The sequence below is a fragment of the Asterias amurensis genome, chromosome 2 (genome assembly GCF_032118995.1).
Source record: "Asterias amurensis chromosome 2, ASM3211899v1".
Lineage (NCBI taxonomy): Eukaryota > Metazoa > Echinodermata > Asteroidea > Forcipulatida > Asteriidae > Asterias > Asterias amurensis.
In genome coordinates, this window is record NC_092649.1 from 10,118,600 (window position 1) to 10,138,286 (window position 19,687).

The following is a 19,687-nucleotide window of genomic DNA, read 5'->3' on the forward strand; positions in this document are numbered from 1 at the left end:
ACTCATTTAAAAAAAAAAACAGCAAGTTATATTTGAAGGGAAACTTTCTACCACCATTATCTTCAAACCATGTAAGTTTGATGTAAATCTGAGGACATAGTTTGTTTGTAGATACCCCAACCCTTTAATGTACTTTTTGTAGGACAAAAGAAAATGTCCACAGCTGTCCACTAAACTTACACAGGTTGAAGATAATGATAGTAGAAAGCTTCCCTAAAAGTATTACTTGCTGAGGTGCTGTATAGTTTTTGAGATATGAGTAAAACAATGTCATGAAAATAATTTTTGTCTCAGTGATCATGAGAGGAAAATTATTTTAGCAAGTAAAAGCGTATTTTCATGACATCGTTTTACTCATTTCTCAAAAACTACAGCGTCTCAGCAACTAATATTTTAAGGTACGCTTTCTACCATCATTATCTTCAAACAATGTAAGTTTCATGTCAATCTGTGGACATTGTGTTTTGTGTTATAAAAAGTACCCAAACCCTTTAAGTTGTGTGTGACATTTGTGCAAGAGATCAATAAAGACTTACTTGTCTTTTACAGTGATCTTTTTATCCTCATCCAAGGCTTGAATGAAGGCTAGCAAGAAGGTTTTGTTGACAAGTAGTTTATTGAACTGTACCATGGCCCTCTCTGTTCTCTCTTCAGGATTCTAAAAAGAAATAAAAATACACCAGAAAGAGTGACATCAGAAACATTGCATTCCACAAGCATTCACAATATTCTCATTTCCATTTTGCACATTAATTTTTTCAACCCAAACTTGAACACAAAATATTAGTTATAAAGAAATGACTAGATATTGGTTTATTTTTTACTAACCTCTGGGTCAGAGGTCATAGGTTGGATGTCAAGACCAGTGAATAACATGTTGGTGGCGTACTGTCGGTGACTGACAAACGGCATACCAGTACCAGCTAGATCATGGGTTAAATCCGTTACATTGGTCTGTAGCTCAGCAAAGGCTGTCAGGGAAAAAACATAAATATTGTAAATAAAACAGCCGGATTCCTTTTTTAAGCAAAAGATAGTTTCAATGTATCCTCCACATTTTGCAGATTTGTACTCACAAAATATCTGGAGACACCTATTTCAATTATTACATTGATTTAATAGTTGACGCTATCCATAAAGTGCTCATCACATTTGGGTTCCATTGTGACGACAACATTTTCATCGAAAAATTATGCACAAAAAATGCTTAAAAAACTAAAAACAATTGAATTTTCACTTTCTTGGTTTTTCACAATGTTGCTAACTTCCGAGATGAAATAACACAAATAAGAGTCCAAGCAGCAGTTCTTACTACTCCAGCAGTACAAACTGACCTATTCTAAGATCCTCCGCCATTCCTTTCTCTAGATCATCCATCTGGAGCAGAATCTCTCCAATCTCCTTCCGAGAACCTCGTAGTTTGCGCCACAGGAATATTGCAACCGCAACGATTGGTAGGAGCAGCACTGCAGCAGCGATGCCAATATACAGACCCAGGTCAAGTTCTGTATTATATCTCACATAGCCAATCATGACTTGTTCCTCACCATATTGGACCTGGGGATAATTTAGGTTCATTTGGTTATTGACTCTTTCCACGAATGTCAGACACAGCGACTGTGCCACGCTTACCAATTTGATGGTCAAAAGGTTTACAAGTAAACGCGCGTTGCCTAAAGTGCGCACTTCACTGAATAACGCACAGTGACATTGACCACAAATGGCCAATCCAAGATTATTCTGGTGATGAAATCAGGTGAATTAGTTTAATACCATGTGTGTATCTACTTGCCAGGTAGATTTGTTTTGTAGAGAACTGTCTTGCGTCATATTCTATTGCGGCGTAGATTTTCAAAATTCAGGAGACTTCTCAGTTCTGAAAAGAACTGTCCTACTTTTTAACTACTACCTGGGCGGAAGGAAAAACATCTGGTGGGACTACTACTGTAGCTTTTAGTGGATCCTTATTAACTTCACTACCGCGGAGTGAGATCTTAATTTGTCTCAATCTTTTTACAAATCTTATAAACACTACAATTACAAATACCTGAAGGTGCCTTCAGATAGGTCTTCTGCAACTCCTTGTTAGTCCGATAAAAGAATAGTGGCACTATTTGATTATGCCCAAACTTTAGCGTTCTCTGTGATTGAATTGGTCCCCCACTTTTTTAAAATCTTATAGATCAACTATAACTACAACTGCTGACAAAATTTAAATGCACTTCAAAATCCTGGTTGATCGATTAAACATAGATATAAATCCCCCCCCACAGTAGTGTGGATGGGGTCTACGAACGAATACTTACCGGTAGAGTCGAATTACTAATTTGCATATTCCCTATGCCGCGAGGCAGAATGCTAAGACTTTTACACACAATAGCGCCCTCCACCGTCCTACCCATAACGCCCCGCGACATGCCCGTCACGGAGTCGTCCTCTTTTCGATGAGCCCTACTAAATGTAAGCACCCAAGGACCGAGTATGTGGGGAAGGAGGGAGGAATACTCTACCGGTAAGTATTCGTTCGTAGACCCCATCCACACTACTGTGGGGGGGGGGGAGTCTACTTCACTCTACTTACCGGTAGAGTCGAATTACTAATTTGCATAGACTCGCACCGAGGAAAGGCGGTGGGTATACGCGGTGCTACTGCATGTCTTAAGTGGGGGGGCGTAGGACCCCGGCGCGCTCAAAATTCAGAGAACGCTTCGCGGCCGCTAGGCCCGATAGTGGTCCATGCCCAAAACGTACAGGGGGTATCGTCCCACGGGTGAACAAAACATTATAAGTATTGTTAGCACTGTATTACCAAGGAAAAACTCACCTAAACACGTGACTGCCGAGGTGGAGCTTGTCCTGGCTTTGCAGCTCGGCTGGCCGCCTGTAAAACCGCTCTACCCGCTCTCCCATCCACCTGTAGAACGTCCTTCAGGTAGCAGTCAGAGAACATGGACGGGCTCTTCCAGGAGGCCGCCCTTGTAATGTCACTCATGGAGACCCCTTTAAAGAAAGCCCATGAGGCCGACACTCCCCGTACTTCGCGGGCATGAACTGGACCATCGGACGCTGGCCATCCGCCCGGCACCGAGCGGATGGCTGTGACTATCCAACGCGCGATTGTATCGCGGGACGCTGGTCGGAATGGTGGAACCGTGGAAACGAACAGCTGTTTGTGGCCGGTTCGGATTGACTTTGTGCGATCGATGTACCACTTTAGCGCCCGTACCGGGCACCAAAGCTTGTCCCCCGCGACCGCCGAAAAGGTTTTAAGGTCGGGAACAAAAATATCCGGGGGTTCGAAAGCACCGGATTGATTTTTGGCTAAAAACCCCGCCGCAGGGACCAGGCGGACACCTCCGGGTTCCCACCGGATGTGCCCCGCCGCCACCGTAAGGGAGTGTAGCTCGCTACGTCGGCGAGACGTAGCGACCGCTTACAAAAAGGCCACTTTGACCGTTAGATGTAGTAGCGTGGCCCCACTCAGTGGCTCGAAAGGGGGTTTTGTTAGTGCTGACAGCACGCTAAAGAGGTCCCAGGATGGGACCAGTTTGCGCACCGGGGGACGGGTGACAAACATCCCCTTAGTCAGCTGTCCAATCGCCCGGTTATCTGAGACTGTCGAGCCGTCGGTGAATCCTCCGTGGACTGCCGCAATGGCCGAACGGTAATTTTTCACCGTGGCCGTCGCCAGCCCGCTATCAAAAAGATATAGGAGGAAATCCCCGACTTCCTCTACAGAAGTATCGGCGGGATGAATAGCTCGCCACCTACACCATTTAAAGAAATGGCGTAGTCGGCAGTCATAAACTCTTTGGGTTGAGGCCCTTCGGGACTGGGTGGCAACTTCCGCAGCCCGTCTCGAAAGGCCCGCTGCTCTGAGGGATCTTGTGACAGCACCCAGCACGTCAGGTGCAGGTCCCTCGGAGTCGGATGCACTACTCTGGACCCGGGCTGGTATATGAGGTCCGGGCGCTGTGGGAGAACTACCGGCCTGTGTACCAGGAGCCTGACCAGCCGTGGGAACCAGGGCTGTCGGGGCCAAAAAGGGGCGATCAGGAGAACTTTGCAGTGATCCTGCTCGATCTTTGTCAGCACCCGTGAAATGAGGGAGATGGGCGGGTAGGCGTATGCCAACAGCCCCTCCCATCGCATAGTCAGAGCGTCGATCCGCCATGCCCCGGGGTCGGGGCCCCTGGCGCAGTAGATCGGCAGTTGATTGTTCGTCCGAGAGGCGAACAGATCCACATGAGGTCGGTCGATAAGCAGGAAGAGCGACTGGGCCACACAGGGGCGGAGGGACCATTCTGTCGGGACGATCCAGCCCCGGGAAAGAGCGTCGGCCGTGACATTCTCCTTCCCCGAGATGTACACCGCCGACAGGGCGATCCCCTGCTGTATGCACCAGTGGATCAGGTCCCACGCTAGTGCACACAGCCGGGCCGACCGGGTGCCCCCCTGGTGATTGATATACGCTACCACTGTAGCGTTGTCGGAGCGCACCAGGACGGCCTGCCCCACTAGCTGTGCCCGGAAATGCTGGAGGGCATTCTGGACCGCCAGCATTTCCAGGACATTGATGTGGGTCGAGTGGTGTTCCGGGCCCCACACCCCCGCTATCTGGCGGGGGTCGAGGGTCGCCCCCCAGCCGTACAGAGACGCGTCGGTGACGACGGTCGCTGATGGTCGGGGCGGGCGGAACACCCGACCACGTGTAAGGTTGGCGTCCTCCACCCACCATTGAAGGTGGGGGGTCAGCCACGGCGTGGTAGGCACCAGGAGGTTGACCGAATGACGGCTGGGCCGAAAGTAGGAGAGGAGATGGAGCTGGATAGGTCTCATCCTCAGCCTGCAGAAATCTACTAGGTCTACCATGCTGGCCATAAGACCGAGTAACTTGAGCCAGGCTACCACTGGCGCCACCGTAGCCCCCAGGAAAAGGGCCACGCACCGCTGTAAGTTCTGTACCCGTTCCGCCGAAGGGCGGGCTAGCCCCCTCTGAAGGTCGAGAGCCGCACCGAGAAAGGTGGGCACCTGAGAGGGGATCGGGTGCGATTTCTCGGAGTTGATGAGGAACCCCAGGCTGGACGTGAGGCGCCAAGTAAGTGTAAGCACCGCGTCCGTTGCCTCCCGTGATCGGCCCACAATCAGCCAATCGTCGAGGTATTGAAAAATCAGCAGTCCTCGTCTCCGAAGTGCTGCCCCGATCGCCCGTACCACTCGGGTGAAAACCCGAGGGGAGGTCGACAGCCCAAAGGGGAGCACCCCAAATTCGTATAGCGTTCCGTTGTAGAGGAAGCGCAGGAATTTGCGGTGTTCGACCCTGATGGGGACATGGAGGTAAGCGTCCCGAAGGTCCAAACCCCCCATGCAGGCGTTTCGATTGATTCGAGGATTGCCCGCAGCGTTTCCATGCGGAAGCGCTTTGGGCGGATAAATCGGTTTAGGGGCTTTAAATTCAGGATCGGCCGCCAAGCGTCCGCCTCCTTCTTGGGAACTAAGAAGAAAGTGGACATGAACCCCGTCCGTGTCCCCTGGTCGGGGACAACGCGTATTGCCCGCTTGAGGAGAAGGGAACTGATCTCCCCTTCGAGGGCACGGCGCTTGAGAGGGTCGGACGGGGTGGGCGTTGGCCGTACCAGCATGTCCAACGGGGGGGTCCTCGTGAACTCGAGTGCGTAGCCGCACTCGATCGTCTCGAGGACCCATCTGTCGGACGTGATCTGAGCCCAGGACCCCAAAAATTCCTGAAGGCGGCCTCCCACGGGTCCGTCGGCGGGAGGTCGCCTGGAGACCGGGAGGTCACTTCCGCCACGCCCCGGGATACCGGGGGGCGGACGCACGAAAACCACGGCCCGGCTGGGCCCGCTGTTGGCCTTGGGCCGGCGTGCGTGCGTTCGGTGGTCCTTGGTTCCCACGAAAACCGCCACGGGCGGGTCTCTGTGGGCGCCTACGTGGAATCACAAAGGAGGCTTGTTTGCCTTTCCTTGCCGCCGGTACAGAGGTCCGCGGCTTCCTTAAGTTGATTTTATCCGTGGCCTTGAGGCGCCTGGCTTCGGCCTCCATGGACTCTTGGAATTTCCCTGCAAACAGGTCTCGTCCCGTTAGGGGGAGCGCATCAAGTCGTTTGCGAGCCCCGACGGACGGGAGGAACAGAGCGTCTAGGACGTTTGACTAACGTGCAGATGTTGCTAGGGTGGAAACCCTCGTAAACTGATCTAGGACCGTGCGCAGGCCATTATCCAGGCAATGGAGGGCCGCCACCATCATGTCCGCTGGGATTGCCGAGTCCTCGTCACCGGCAAGCATGAGGTACTCGGACAGAAGGAGCAAAAAAGACGATGTTCGCATGCCAAAGCGCGATGCTGCTTCTTCCTGGCTGCTTCCTCCAACTTCCCCCGCGCTTTGTCGGCGAAGGGAAGTTTAGAAGAGGTTGCCCCCCTGTCTGCGGTCAGCTTGTCTGCCGCGGAGTCCGGCAGGACTGGGGTCGAGAAATATTTATCAAAATCCCCGGGGGGAAATCGGTAATATAAATCCGCCCGCTTGGGGTAGGCCGTCCAAGAGGATGCCGACATAATGCCTTCGATGCGGTCAGCGCATACACGGTCTAGCGGCATCGCCGGGAAAACATTCCCACTCCTCGAAGCGGGGCCAGTCCTCCTCTTAAAAGACCGCCGTTCATCGGGGGCGTCCCCCGCTTTCTCGGCGGGGAGACCTAACACCCGGGCCATGTTCGGCAATCGAAAGCCGTTGAACTGCCGTGGTCAACTCGTCCTCTTCCGGGGACGAGTCGCCGGACCCGGGGGGGTCGGATACACTCACTGATTGTTGACCCAAAGGCAGGGCTGTGCCTAACAAATCATGGTGTTCTGCATCCCGATCGGATACAAAGGATCCAGAGGGGTGTATGCTAATCCCCGTCTGGGACTGTGGACGTGCACCCGTGCGTGACCGCACATCACCCTGTTCCATCACACCCCATGCAACCTCCTGTGTGGTGACCGTGGGACGGTGGCTGGGAGGGGAGGCCGGTGGCCGGCTGACCGTGCACGGCACGCCGCCTCGATCCTGGCGCACCCAGCCATGACCGGACTGGTCGGGCTGGGTGTACGGTCCCGAAAATTGGGAAAATTCCTGAACCTCGCGCCGGCCGGATATTGAGGCCGCTAAGGTTTGGAAAGCCGTGAGGAATTCGTCTCGGGAGAGCGGCTCGCTACCCCGATGATGCTTCCTATGGCCGTCAGGAGAGGAGTCGTCAGACGACCGAAGATGACGGTCTTTTCTGGTCCTCTGCCGCTTATTCGGTACCCGCTCACGGGACGAATCCGAGGCTCTCTCTGAGGAAACTTGAGTGACAGGGATGCCCGAACAACGGGTGAAACCCGAAGACGAGGGCGGGCCCTGTGAGTGGGGTATCCCGGGGGAGTCCCAGGTACCCGACTCCGCACCCATAATCCTTCTCCCCATGGCCAGCGCCCCACATGCTATGGCGTGGGCAGGTGCCTTGTGGGTCTTAAAACCTCGCAAAAGGCCGTCACCAACCGTCATGGGGGAATCCATGGTGTCGGTGCGGGCCGGGTATTCTGAGCCGTGCGGAGGGGGATGCCCTCCGGCTGCAGAGACCCCGAGGCGGTGCTGGGAGAGTGGGCGGTGCGCTTCGGAACGGAGCCACCTTTTGCCCTGCCTCTCTTGGTCGCTGCCCCGGCACCGGTTTTCTTGGCCTTGCCGGGGCGTTTGACCTTCGACTGGGTCGACCCACGCACACTGACCGAAGAGGGGGAGCGGGAAACAGAGGCTGAGTGGGCCGGCAGGAGGACTGCAAGCCGGGCGACGGAGTGTCGCCGGTGCAGCCCCCCGAGAGCTCCGACTGTCCCGGGGAAACGGACGTAACCCCAGTAGCGACAGCCGAAGCCCTCCCCAGTTTCTTAACACTACTCATTATCTTATCAACGAAATCAAACTATAGTTTATTTCACAACTCACTACAACAACAACGACTACAACTCTACAAATTTTTCAAGTCTTTTTAAGCACTCTTAGCGAGGAAAGGTTTAGATAACGGTTGAACTGTGAAACAGATTTAAAACACAACCTCACCCACTCGCGGCTAAGAGAAAAGAGGACGACTCCGCGACGGGCATGTCGCGGGGCGTTATGGGTAGGACGGTGGAGGGCGCTATTGTGTGTAAAAGTCTTAGCATTCTGCCTCGCGGCATAGGGAATATGCAAATTAGTAATTCGACTCTACCGGTAAGTAGAGTGAAGTAGACCCACTAGTTGTATGTAAAACAAACTTTCTAGTTGTGTTTACAAACCTGCTGTTGGCAAGACGGCTCTTTTAAAGCCCTTATACACTTTCGGTAAACAGTAATGTCCAAGTCCCGTGTCTCGCTACCCAGAATCGATATTGTTTTAATGTTTTCTCAAAAAGTAAAGCATTTCATGGAACAATATTTCAAGAGAATTCTTTCACCATTACCTTCTGTAAACCCTGTAAATTATTTGTAAACCTGTGAACTTTTTTTTCTGTACTGAAAGTGTATAATGGCTTTAAACTTTAACATTAAACTTCCATTTCCCCATCAGTAAAAGTTTTGTTCCTACACAAATCCCAAGCAGTAAACAAAACCAAAGAAAACAGACACCACAAAATTAGTCCTTGAGAACCTAGTGACATCAGATCAATTTTGAGAAGAGATTTGAAATGGCTAAAAGGAATAAAAAACACAAAATAAAAACGAAAAATGGAAAGAAGACTCACATATACAGTTGGTAGTAAGTTATTGGTATCTTTTTCACTGATGGAGTCTATGGGTCGAGGTTGATTCTTGGGTGGTGTACATGATAAGATGGAGTTTGCCAAGACATCTACTGTACAGTTCGCACTACCAACAAACACCTTCACTTCGGATTCAGTCAGTGCATCATCCAGTCTCTCCCCCTACACCATGTAAGAAAAAAGTAAAAAAAAAAAAAAGTTACAGAAAATACAGAAAGAACTATAAAATGCATATAGTAGCTCATAGTAGACAGGCACTTTTGTTATTGACTAACGCTAGCCTGGCGGTCGGTGAACCAAACCAAGAAAAACAGCAAGCTGCCTCATCAATGGATGGTGCCATCCTCGGCCAATCACCGTGCAGGAAAACCATGCTGTTTAATGGTTGATTTTTTTCGTAACGGGGCTTTGGACTACTGGTGGAAATCACTGTATCCTGACTGAACTAGGTACAATCCGGTCTCGCTTTTAACATTTCAAGGAAGAATATAAAATAATCTATCCTTGTATACTATTTTTGGACTGTTGCTGACAATCATAACAGGACATTTTGTCGTGTTTTTGTGACTTGTTTTCTTTCTTTATAAAGCCATTTTTTTAGTACAAATTTCTCTTTTTAAAATTTGTGTTGCACCGATTTGTTTCATACAAAACGACAGATATGCTCTTTATTTCAGTGTACTGCTACATTTTATCTGTCAATACTTTTCAGACAAGGCCGAAAAAGACTGAATTTCAGGAGCCCTTTGGACTAATTAGTACTCAAACCGAGGTCACACATAAATAACCACACCAAACACTGCAGATAAAACCGGGCAAAACTCATTAAAACGCATGGGCTGCGGGTAAACTGACCCCAACCGAGTTATTTGCCTGCGATTTTTGTTCACAGAAGACACTGCTCTAGAGTTGCAAAGGTTGTGGGTTCGAACCCCAACCGAGTTATTTGCCTGCGATTTTTTTTCACAGAAGACACTGCTCTAGAGTTGCAAAGGTTGTGGGTTCAAACCTCAACCGAGTTATTTGCCTGCGATTTTTGTTCACAGAAGACACTGCTCAAGAGTTGCAAAGGTTGTGGGTTCGAACCTCAACCGAGTTATTTGCCTGCGATTTTTGTTCACAAAAGACACTGCTCTAGAGTTGCAAAGGTTGTGGGTTCAAACCTCAACCGAGTTATTTGCCTGCGATTTTTTTTCACAGAAGACACTGTTCTAGAGTTGCAAAGGTTGTGGGTTGGAACCTCAACCGAGTTATTTGCCTGCGATTTTTTTCACAGAAGAACTCAGGAACGTACGAATTATACAGTGCTAACACACATCAGTTTGAGTGTAAAACCAAAACCAATACTGCTTTTGCAATTCCGACATAAATGTGCACTATTATATTGTAAACAGCATTGAAATAAAAGTCACTAAATAATAAACTAACCTGTATTTGTAGTTTAGATCCCTCCAAGTCATGGATGTTACCATCTCCTTCAAATCGGTAAAATACTGGGTCTTTGACATAAGTAAACGTGTCTAGCTCGATGAAGAAGTTAATGGCCAGCATGAAACCCACTGTGAATCCAGCATCTTGGGTGTCTGTAGCACTCCTTGATCCGTTAAACGCTGAGCTCACGTTGGGGGTTTTGCACATTATCAGAGTATCTGTTTTCACAGTGCAGTTCTATCAGTGGGAGAAAAAAGTAGATTTTGGTTTTTATTTATTTATATTTATCTTCCAGTGACCGCAAATCCTCCAATCAGATGCTCGAACCGGAGTGTGAATAAAAAGCTAAAACCTACTCCCAGTTTTTATATTGCACTTTTTGCGTAGTGTGAGTGTCACTACGTCACACTTGGCGTACAATCGGTGCAAACTTTCTGAACTTTGAGCATGGCATGTTGTTTGTCATAAAATAACGCTCTAAAATTTTAAACTTTGCACCAAAAAATCTCTTATAGTAGAGAGGTAATTTCTACACCCAAATATTCAAAAGATTTTAGGCCTGAAGCCTTTTATTAGCATCTGAAAGCATTTAAATTTGTGCAACAATTGTGTTTTTTCTTTTATTAATGATGATTCTCTTGCAACTTTGATGATCAATTTAGTCCACTTTGTTATTTTATGCATTATTGGGATACCAAATTGAGAATACTATATCCATGTGTACTGTAAAGGGGGGACACCCTGTTTCAGCCCTAGGAGTAGGTGGCACTGTGCCCCTGGAAATTTTATTTGTATCCCACACCTTGAAGTGGCCTTCAGGCCTTGTGTGTCTTGCGGTTTGCATAAAATAAAATAAAAACTGGTCTTTGACAATGGGTGGAATTCACAAAGTGTTCAGACTAGTCTTATCTCGACTTTAACTTAAGACTATAGCTGTACGTTTTTGATATCTCTTAGAACTAGTCCTAAGTTAGGACTAGTCCTAACTCTTTGTAAAGTCGACCCCAGACCTTTAAGTGGGAAGAATACCATGTCTGAGCCTCCATTACCTACGTACCTCGTCGAAAAATTCACGATCTGCACTCATTCTGATTATTGGCGACTGAATCTGCTCGAAATGCACACCTGTCACATTCACTAAACGTCCACCTCTGGCAGAGATAAAAAAGAAGAGACAGCATTTTGAATGCCTTATTGTCAAATGTCTCAATTCTTGGTGGAGGCAAAATAAACCCTTACAAGAGAGATTTGAATTTTGTAGTACAAAGACAAGATCTAAAATTAAGTGGTAGGAGAGTTCCAGGATTATGTGGCGCAGCTGAAGAAAAAGACCTGTCACCCCCAGGAGTGTTGAGACTTTGGTTTATTGAGGAGACATTGTACATTTATTTATCATTTGTACTTATATTGCCTTTCTATATGTATACTGATCAATTCTCATGATTTTCCAACAAGAGTACGGAATAAACGTCTTATTAAATTACAGTATTGAACTGTATGAGAAACTTACGATTCAACACTTTTTTGAGGCTGTATGGCAGAAACCCTTGGATTAGGTTGGTAGGTGAAGCTCTCCTGCGAGTTCCTCTCTGCTCCGTCAAATGTCACAGAGATCAAACCACTTCTGCCCACTGTCGAATTTCCACTATGGCACACAATCTGGGAGTTGGTTTTACTTTATTAAAGACAAAATTAGAAGATTGTTACTGTAGTTTTGGTATTGTAATTTTTGATTCAATTCAATAAATATTTATTTCATGATGGTGGTAAGACATGTACAGATTATTTTCAATGAGACGTTTGAGACGCTGGCGGCAGCAGCAGACAAAAGAAAATTTACTAGTACTGGTGAGAACTATGAAAAAGGACTGTCTAAAAGTCTCCCATTACATTATTATTTTAAGTGTAGATAATAAATGACTGCAACAAAATTTACAAATCTTTTAAAATATAAAGAACCCTAAAGTCATACAGCATTATACAATCATACCCAACATGATTTTGATGTTGTTCTTGTCAGTGAAACACCCCTAAGTCATATCACCCTTCATCACAACTGGTCATTACAAAACGCCCTACACCTCCTGTCAGAGTTCGTCTATCAAAATAGGGGGTGGGGAGCGGGGTATGGGGGGGGGGGCACTGTTGCTGCTACACCACCCCTAACCCTGTGGAGAGGGATGCTGGACCACACTAAACCGGCAGGGCATTAATACCCTCTTTTTTTTCTCTTTATTTTTATTCAAAATTAATTAAACATGGGATAGTGTGGTATCTTTATTGTCATGCATTTTTACATGCTAGCTCGGTTGCACGGCCAAGGCATGTGCCATGAATTCTGTAGTTGTATCATAAATTCCTCTTTCAACTAACACTCCGTTCTCATCGTGTCATATCTTTAATACAAAAAATTGGTACAATATGGGGTGCGTTAGATTAGCTTCCCCGGGTCGACGGTCTGCCCCCAGTATGTTCGAATAGCTTTGACGTCATTCCAGGGGCTCACCCAGGTCAGCTCCCAGTGCCCTGCTTGTGGAACGGGTCACTTGGGGCTTGCCCAAGGTGCACGACATCACCTCGAGAGGGCAAGTGATCGTTTGATTAGCTGTTGGGCACACCCGAATGAGCACTGTTGGGTCGACACAGGGAAGCTAATCGAACGCACCCTACATGAAGCTGACATACTTTATTACGTCACATGCTACGTTTGTATCAATCATAGCTTTGATGTCTCTGCCGGTATTCATATGTTGGCCCATGATCGCAATCCGAGTTCCCCCAGCAGCTGGTCCAACCACCGGCTCAAAGCTCGTTATTTCAGGATTCTGTCATCAAGGAAGACCAACAAAATAGCACACAAAATAAATCATGAGGGTGGTCAGGTGGGCTGGGCATCTTTCATGGCCTTCTACCTCTAGGAACCTGGTTCCCATCATGCCAAGGGGGGGGGGTTGGATTAACAGTCTCTATTTACCTGACTGTGTGGATTTTCCCTGGACTAATTCTCGGTTTCCTCTCACATCTAAAACAAAAACTTCTTCCCTTGTTTTCTCTCTATTGGGATCTTGGCTAGCACAGTGATTCAGTTTGCTTTACTAAGAGTCGATAGCATAACAACCAGGGTGAATGTTCTCTCTCACAGGACTCAAAAACAGTTCTTCTCGATGAGAAGCTTATAGATGAGGCACTTCACCATAATATTTTGAGGGCCTACACAAACTTTTTAACGAGCTCACACAGTGTTTTCTCCTTATTTTAGTGGGGTGCACCCCTATTCATAGATTTGACATCAACTCACCCTGTAATTAAACGTCACCGTTCCCGTGCTTGCAAGGTCTGCACCCCCGTCTACCGAAGCCACTGCGATGGTAATAGTCTGCTCAATGTCACCGTTCATTGGAGCAGTCAGACAGCTCACACTAAAAAGGAGTTGTAAAATAATATCATCAGGAAAAAAAAAACCACAGGGAAATGTCATAGAAGCTGTGTTACACACATTTCATGCTTTTTTTTATTTAAGATTTTCTCTAACCAAAAAGCTGACATCTTCAGCCATACAAAACTGTCAATATGGTTTTTGATCTTTCAACTAATTTTAAGGTAAAGTCTTTAACTTCTAAGTGAATAGCCTAAAAAAAGCCCCCCCCCTAAAAAAAAAAATAAATAAAATAAAATAAAATAAATAAAAGATAATAATAAAAGCCTAATTGTTATGACACTGCTATAGGTCGTGGGTTCGAATCCCACCCGAGTAATATGCCTGTGATTTTTTCCACAGAATTCAGGAAAGTACCGAGTATACAGTGCTAACACACATTGGTGTGTATTGGTAAAACCAAAATGTATATTCTTTATCCTCGTACAAATTTAACATCTATTAAATATTAGGAGTAAAAAGAACAGATTTGTTTTTATCTGAAGTCAGCTCACATTATTTGTATTTGTATTTATTTGCACACATTTATTTTATTGCTGCCCTACATTTAAACTTACACATTTTACAAAGTTTTATAAATATATTCAAATTATGAGTAGTTTACAGTATTACTTAGTATCTTAGGATATGAAAGTTTACAATGATTTAGATAGTTATATATTAGGAAGCTTTTAAAGTAGGACAACAATTAGGTTAGGGTGAAGCAGAGGCTTTTGTGCCTTAACCTATGGACAAACAAACAACATAAAATACTATACAGATGAAAGAAAACACAAGACAGACTAGACAAACAGAATACACGACAGAGGCTAATATACGATGGTGAGTAAGTTAACAATATACTTAAATAAACCTACGAATAAGCATCAGGAAGTTTTTTTCTTTTTTTTCTGTGAATGCAGGAAGAGTGATTGAAGATTTAATATAAGTAATATCAGTTATTATAATATCACAACAGAATTTACCTGTGACCAGTGATATACTGAGCTTCCAGTCCAGTCAGGTCACATGCCTGTTGGCCAACCATAACACTTTGCACATCTTGAAATTGCTGACCAATGTTGGTACCCATTACTGCAATGACAGTATTGCCTTCCAATGGCCCAGTTTTTGGAAAAACCTATCCAGAAAAAATCAATCAATCAATCAATCAATCAATCAATGATGGTATCAAAAAAAAGGAAATGTTCCAACGCACTTAAAAACAAAATTCAAAACAAGGAAAACCGAAACCATCAAAGTGTTGTCTAGTTCAATATGCCAATATATATATATTTTAACAAAAATAAGATATATATCTTAACAAAACATTGTTCAAAGACCATTAAGATAATTGGTAAGATAAGATAAAACATTAATATCCAACACTAAAACTTGGCTTGATTAAAAAATACAGAAAAGAAAAGAAAAAACCCCCAACTTAGATCAATAAACAAACTGACAGCTGGATTAAACCGATAAATGAACCAGAATATAAAAAAGTATAATAATAAATATTTAAGGTAGGATAAAAAAGATTCTCAGTTATTGACATACAGAGTTAAAGGAACGTTACAGCATTGGCAATAAACAAAACTTGTCTAAGATCACAGATTTACATAAAACTTATACGGTCTAATGACAATGATAGTAGAAAACATCCCTTGAAATTTGTCTGTATGAAATTTAGCGTATTTGATGAGAAAGTAAATAAAAACAATTTCCCAGTTTCAGTTTACCGCGCAGTAAGCGTTTCATTCATTTTTCGTTTTAATCGATGTCATGCAAAATGTGTAATCATTTTGTTGCACTATTTTCTCATGCCCCAGATGATCGATCGCTCTCCAACTTCTACAGGTTTGTCAGTGTATGTGTATGTGATGAACGCTGTGAAAATGAGCCACAGTTCTATACATGGCTGATAAAAGCATACAACAAGCTTCATTTTGACATATCTTAAACACTTGTTTTTCCTGGGGAAATAGCCAGTTTAATAAAAACATCAACTAAAGAACAGTATGATTTGAAACTTTGCATGGTGGAAATAAGATATAGAAGAGTTTGCGGTAACACCATGTAATAACTATCTCTAAAAAGAACCGTTGGTTTAACAGTTAAACCGTTCTTTTCAGAACCACCCCAACTCATTTAGAGATAGTTATTACATGGTGTCACCGCAAACTCTTCTATAACTAAAGAACAGTTTTATTCACCTTCATCGATCAAAACAAGTTTTTATTAAAAAAAAATGATTTTTGGGGTTGAACAAAGAATTGACTAGAGTGGGATTCGAACCGACGACCTCCGGATTAACGTGCCGGCGCTCTACCAACTGAGCTATCTAGCCCTTTATTGGGGAAGCGACTCGCATCCCCTTAAGGTGATCCCCTAGCTGCCGCTTCCTAGGTTGTATCGTAATTTGGGTGTGATCCCTGGCTACACGGCAGTTAACGGTTGTATGGCTTCTGACTGGCACCCCCGAACAAAGATATTGACAAAATAGGGACACCGCCAATATAGGGCTAGATAGCTCAGTTGGTAGAGCGCCGGCACGTTAATCCGGAGGTCGTTGGTTCGAATCCCACTCTAGTCAATTCTTTGTTCAACCCCAAAAATCATTTACAAATTTACCCAGTCAGTTTCCCTTGTGGTTTATATTGATATTAAAAAAAAATGTGACAATATAGCCTGTAAGAAGCATAAAACCACATTAAACATTTTTATTTAAGTAACTTTTTTTTCACCCTCCCATCACTCAACAGCCCTGTACTGAAAGGTGGATTGTGCGACAAGCAACTCATTTTTGTAGAGCCCATCACATACGGTGGATTAAATAAAGTGCTGACACTGCCAGTAAATGTGTTAGCAAAAACCAATTCTGTAATGCTCCTTTCTAAAAGTATTCATAAAACTGAAGACTCGGTACCTGTTCAAGCTTCGGTGCTGGACACTGACTACCTGGTTCTAAAGCACTATTTGAACACGCTGCATTGTCAATGTGTGAACATTTGGTACCACACCAACGACATTCAAGCTCAGGTCTTGCTGTCTCCACTGCCAAACATCGACTACAATCCCGCCGGTCTACATAGCATTTGTACAGTGTAACTAAAAAAAAAAAAAAAAAGTATAATAATAATAATTAAATACAAAATTTATAAAGTGCACAGATTTTTTTTTAAAGAGCCCATGGTGCTAAATACAAACAATAACATACACAGGGTATTTTCAGAGCCACCACTCCTTCAAAAGAGATTTTACTCATGGTTGTACCCGCAAGTTTACTATTCATATTTATAGTTGTTGTAGTTGTTGTTGTTGTAGTTGTTGTTGTAGTTGTTGTTGTAGTTGTTGTTGTAGTTGTTGTTGTAGTTGTTGTTGTAGTTGTTGTTGTAGTTGTTGTTGTAGTTGTTGTTGTAGTTGTTGTTGTAGTTGTTGTTGTAGTTGTTGTTGTAGTTGTTGTTGTAGTTGTTGTTGTAGTTGTTGTTGTAGTTGTTGTTGTAGTAGTTGTTGTAGTAGTTGTTGTTGTAGTAGTTGTTGTTTTAGTTGTTGTTGTTTTAGTTGTTGTTGTAGTTGTTGTTGTTGTAGTTGTTGTTGTTGTAGTTGTTGTTGTAGTTGTTGTTGTTGTAGTTGTTGTTGTTGTTGTTGTAGTTGTTGTAGTTGTTGTAGTTGTTGTTGTTGTAGTTGTTGTTGTAGTTGTTGTTGTTGTAGTTGTTGTTGTAGTTGTTGTAGTTGTTGTAGTTGTTGTAGTTGTTGTAGTTGTTGTAGTTGTTGTAGTTGTTGTAGTTGTAGTTGTAGTTGTTGTTGTTGTTGTTGTTGTTGTTGTTGTTGTTGTTGTTGTTGTTGTTGTTGTTGTTGTTGTTGTTGTTGTTGTTGTTGTTGTAGTTGTTGTTGTTGTAGTTGTTGTTGTTGTAGTTGTTGTTGTAGTTGTTGTTGTTGTAGTTGTTGTTGTTGTAGTTGTTGTTGTTGTAGTTATGTAGTTGTTGTTGTTGTAGTTGTTGTTGTTGTTGTTGTTGTTGTAGTTGTTGTTGTAGTTGTTGTTGTTGTAGTTGTTGTAGTTGTTGTAGTTGTTGTTGTTGTAGTTGTTGTAGTTGTTGTTGTTGTAGTTGTTGTAGTTGTTGTAGTTGTTGTAGTTGTTGTAGTTGTTGTAGTTGTTGTTGTTGTAGTTGTTGTAGTTGTTGTAGTTGTTGTAGTTGTTAGCTGTTCCGACGTAGTGGTCGGAACAGCTATTGAAATCGTCAAGATTTTTATTTGTTATTATTATTATTATTATTATTATTATTATTATTATTATTATTATTATTTGTATCCGTCAAAAGCCCATAGGTTTAACCAGGGCATTTTGTTAAAGCCAAAAATCATACTTGGCTTAGTATAAAAGAGTCAGACCATATATCATATTAAAGCTTAGGTCTTGAAGTTGTAGTTAAATGTAATTTGCATAAATTAAATAATTAATTAACTAAGTTATAACGACATGAATATTTAATTAGCCAATCTTTAGATTGCCATATCTCACAAACTATTCGCCGATCGCAATTTTTTTTTCAATTTTGTACTTTGTGGGTACTGTATAACTATTCCATGGCCTTAAAATCCGGACGACGTCACCATGACGTCATGTATTGCACGTTTTGTGTCTGTGCACAAACACAATGGCTCTTCAAATGTCAACATTTAAATGATCAAAAACTTAATAACTTCAAAATTATTTATCTGTTTGTTTCCTGAATTTGATATTTTGTGTCCAAAAATACACTGATTCTAAAAATAATGGTTTCCGTTCATTAAAACCAATCAAGGGACGTCTATCATTAACGAATAAATTAAAATCTTGCCGTCATCGGTACAACGTAGTACTTCTGGATGTAGTCACTAAACTGCGTGCAGTCGCTTTCAAGTGGCTGTACATTGTCTCTATGGGTGGTTGCAATACAGTGTGGACCTGTTTGCTTTGAGGACTTACTTGAGGGGAGTCTACCACGCTGTCCTGATGTTGGCATCGATGTATTTTTTTTCCTAACCGTGTGGTGGACATACTCCATTGGATTTGTACACAACCAATAGGCATACATTGGAATCCTACGATGGTTCAGGGTTTTCGTTAAAACGATGTACGTTCTAATAGGTTTTTTTAAAAAGGCATTGGATTGGGGTAAGTTACACACTATCGTGTACCTTATGAAATTTGTTAGTATGAAAAACACAATTTTAAAACTGTGACGTCATCACGTGATAATTTATGGTAATTAGAAGCTTTAATGAGTTTTTCTTTGCAGCACTATATCTCAAGAAGTGAACGGCAGAATTCAAAGTTGTTTTCAGTAAAAGACTCCTTAGGCATGATAGATTTGCATTGGATAACCGTGACCCCGATTTGACCTCTACTTCCGGGTCAACCGGAAGTGAGACCATATTTCAAGAGTTACACAACCGATTTAATTTTTTTCTTCAGTTATAGACTCCTTAGGCATTAAATTTTGTTGGGGAAAATCCGTGACCCCATTTTGACCTCTTCTTCCGGGTCAACCGGAAGTAGGACCATTTGTCAAGAACTACACAACCGATTTTCAAACTTTTTTCAGTAATAGACTACTTAGACATTAAACATTAACTTAGAAAACTGTGACCTTATGTTGACCTTTATTTCCGGGTCAACCGGAAGTGAGATCATTTCTCAATAAGTACACAACCGATTTTCAAACTTTTTCAGTTATAGACACCTTAGGCATTAAATATTAACTTTGAAAACCATGACCCCCACGTTGACCTTTCCTTCCGGGTCAACCGGAAGTGGGACCTTATTTCAAGAACTACATAACCGATTTTCAATTTTGTTTTGGTTATTAACTCCTTTGACATTGGACATTCGCATTGGCTAGCCGTGACGCCATGTTGACCTTTACTTCCGGGTCAACCGGAAGTTGGACCATATCTTAAGAACTACACAACCGATTTTCAATCTTTTTCAGTTTTAGACTCCTTAGGCATCAAAAATAAAATTAGAACAACCGTGTCCCCAATTTGACCTATATTCCTGGTCAACCGGAAGTGAGACCATATCT

General features: G+C 43.8%; 1 protein-coding gene across 1 annotated transcript in view; it reads right to left on the reverse strand.

Annotated features, from left to right (window-relative positions):
• LOC139952223 (plexin-A2-like) overlaps positions 1–19,687 on the reverse strand; it is a 78,953-nt gene that overhangs the window by 20,434 nt on the left and 38,832 nt on the right. The window contains exons 13-23 of the mRNA XM_071951287.1: positions 16,549–16,730; positions 14,609–14,763; positions 13,506–13,626; positions 12,893–13,032; positions 11,718–11,882; positions 11,265–11,358; positions 10,205–10,444; positions 8,759–8,938; positions 1,335–1,557; positions 829–971; positions 537–658 (exon numbers count right to left, since the gene is read on the reverse strand). Coding sequence (XP_071807388.1) covers positions 537–658; positions 829–971; positions 1,335–1,557; positions 8,759–8,938; positions 10,205–10,444; positions 11,265–11,358; positions 11,718–11,882; positions 12,893–13,032; positions 13,506–13,626; positions 14,609–14,763; positions 16,549–16,730 — 1,765 coding nt within the window. The remainder of the gene's footprint in view (positions 1–536; positions 659–828; positions 972–1,334; positions 1,558–8,758; positions 8,939–10,204; positions 10,445–11,264; positions 11,359–11,717; positions 11,883–12,892; positions 13,033–13,505; positions 13,627–14,608; positions 14,764–16,548; positions 16,731–19,687) is intronic.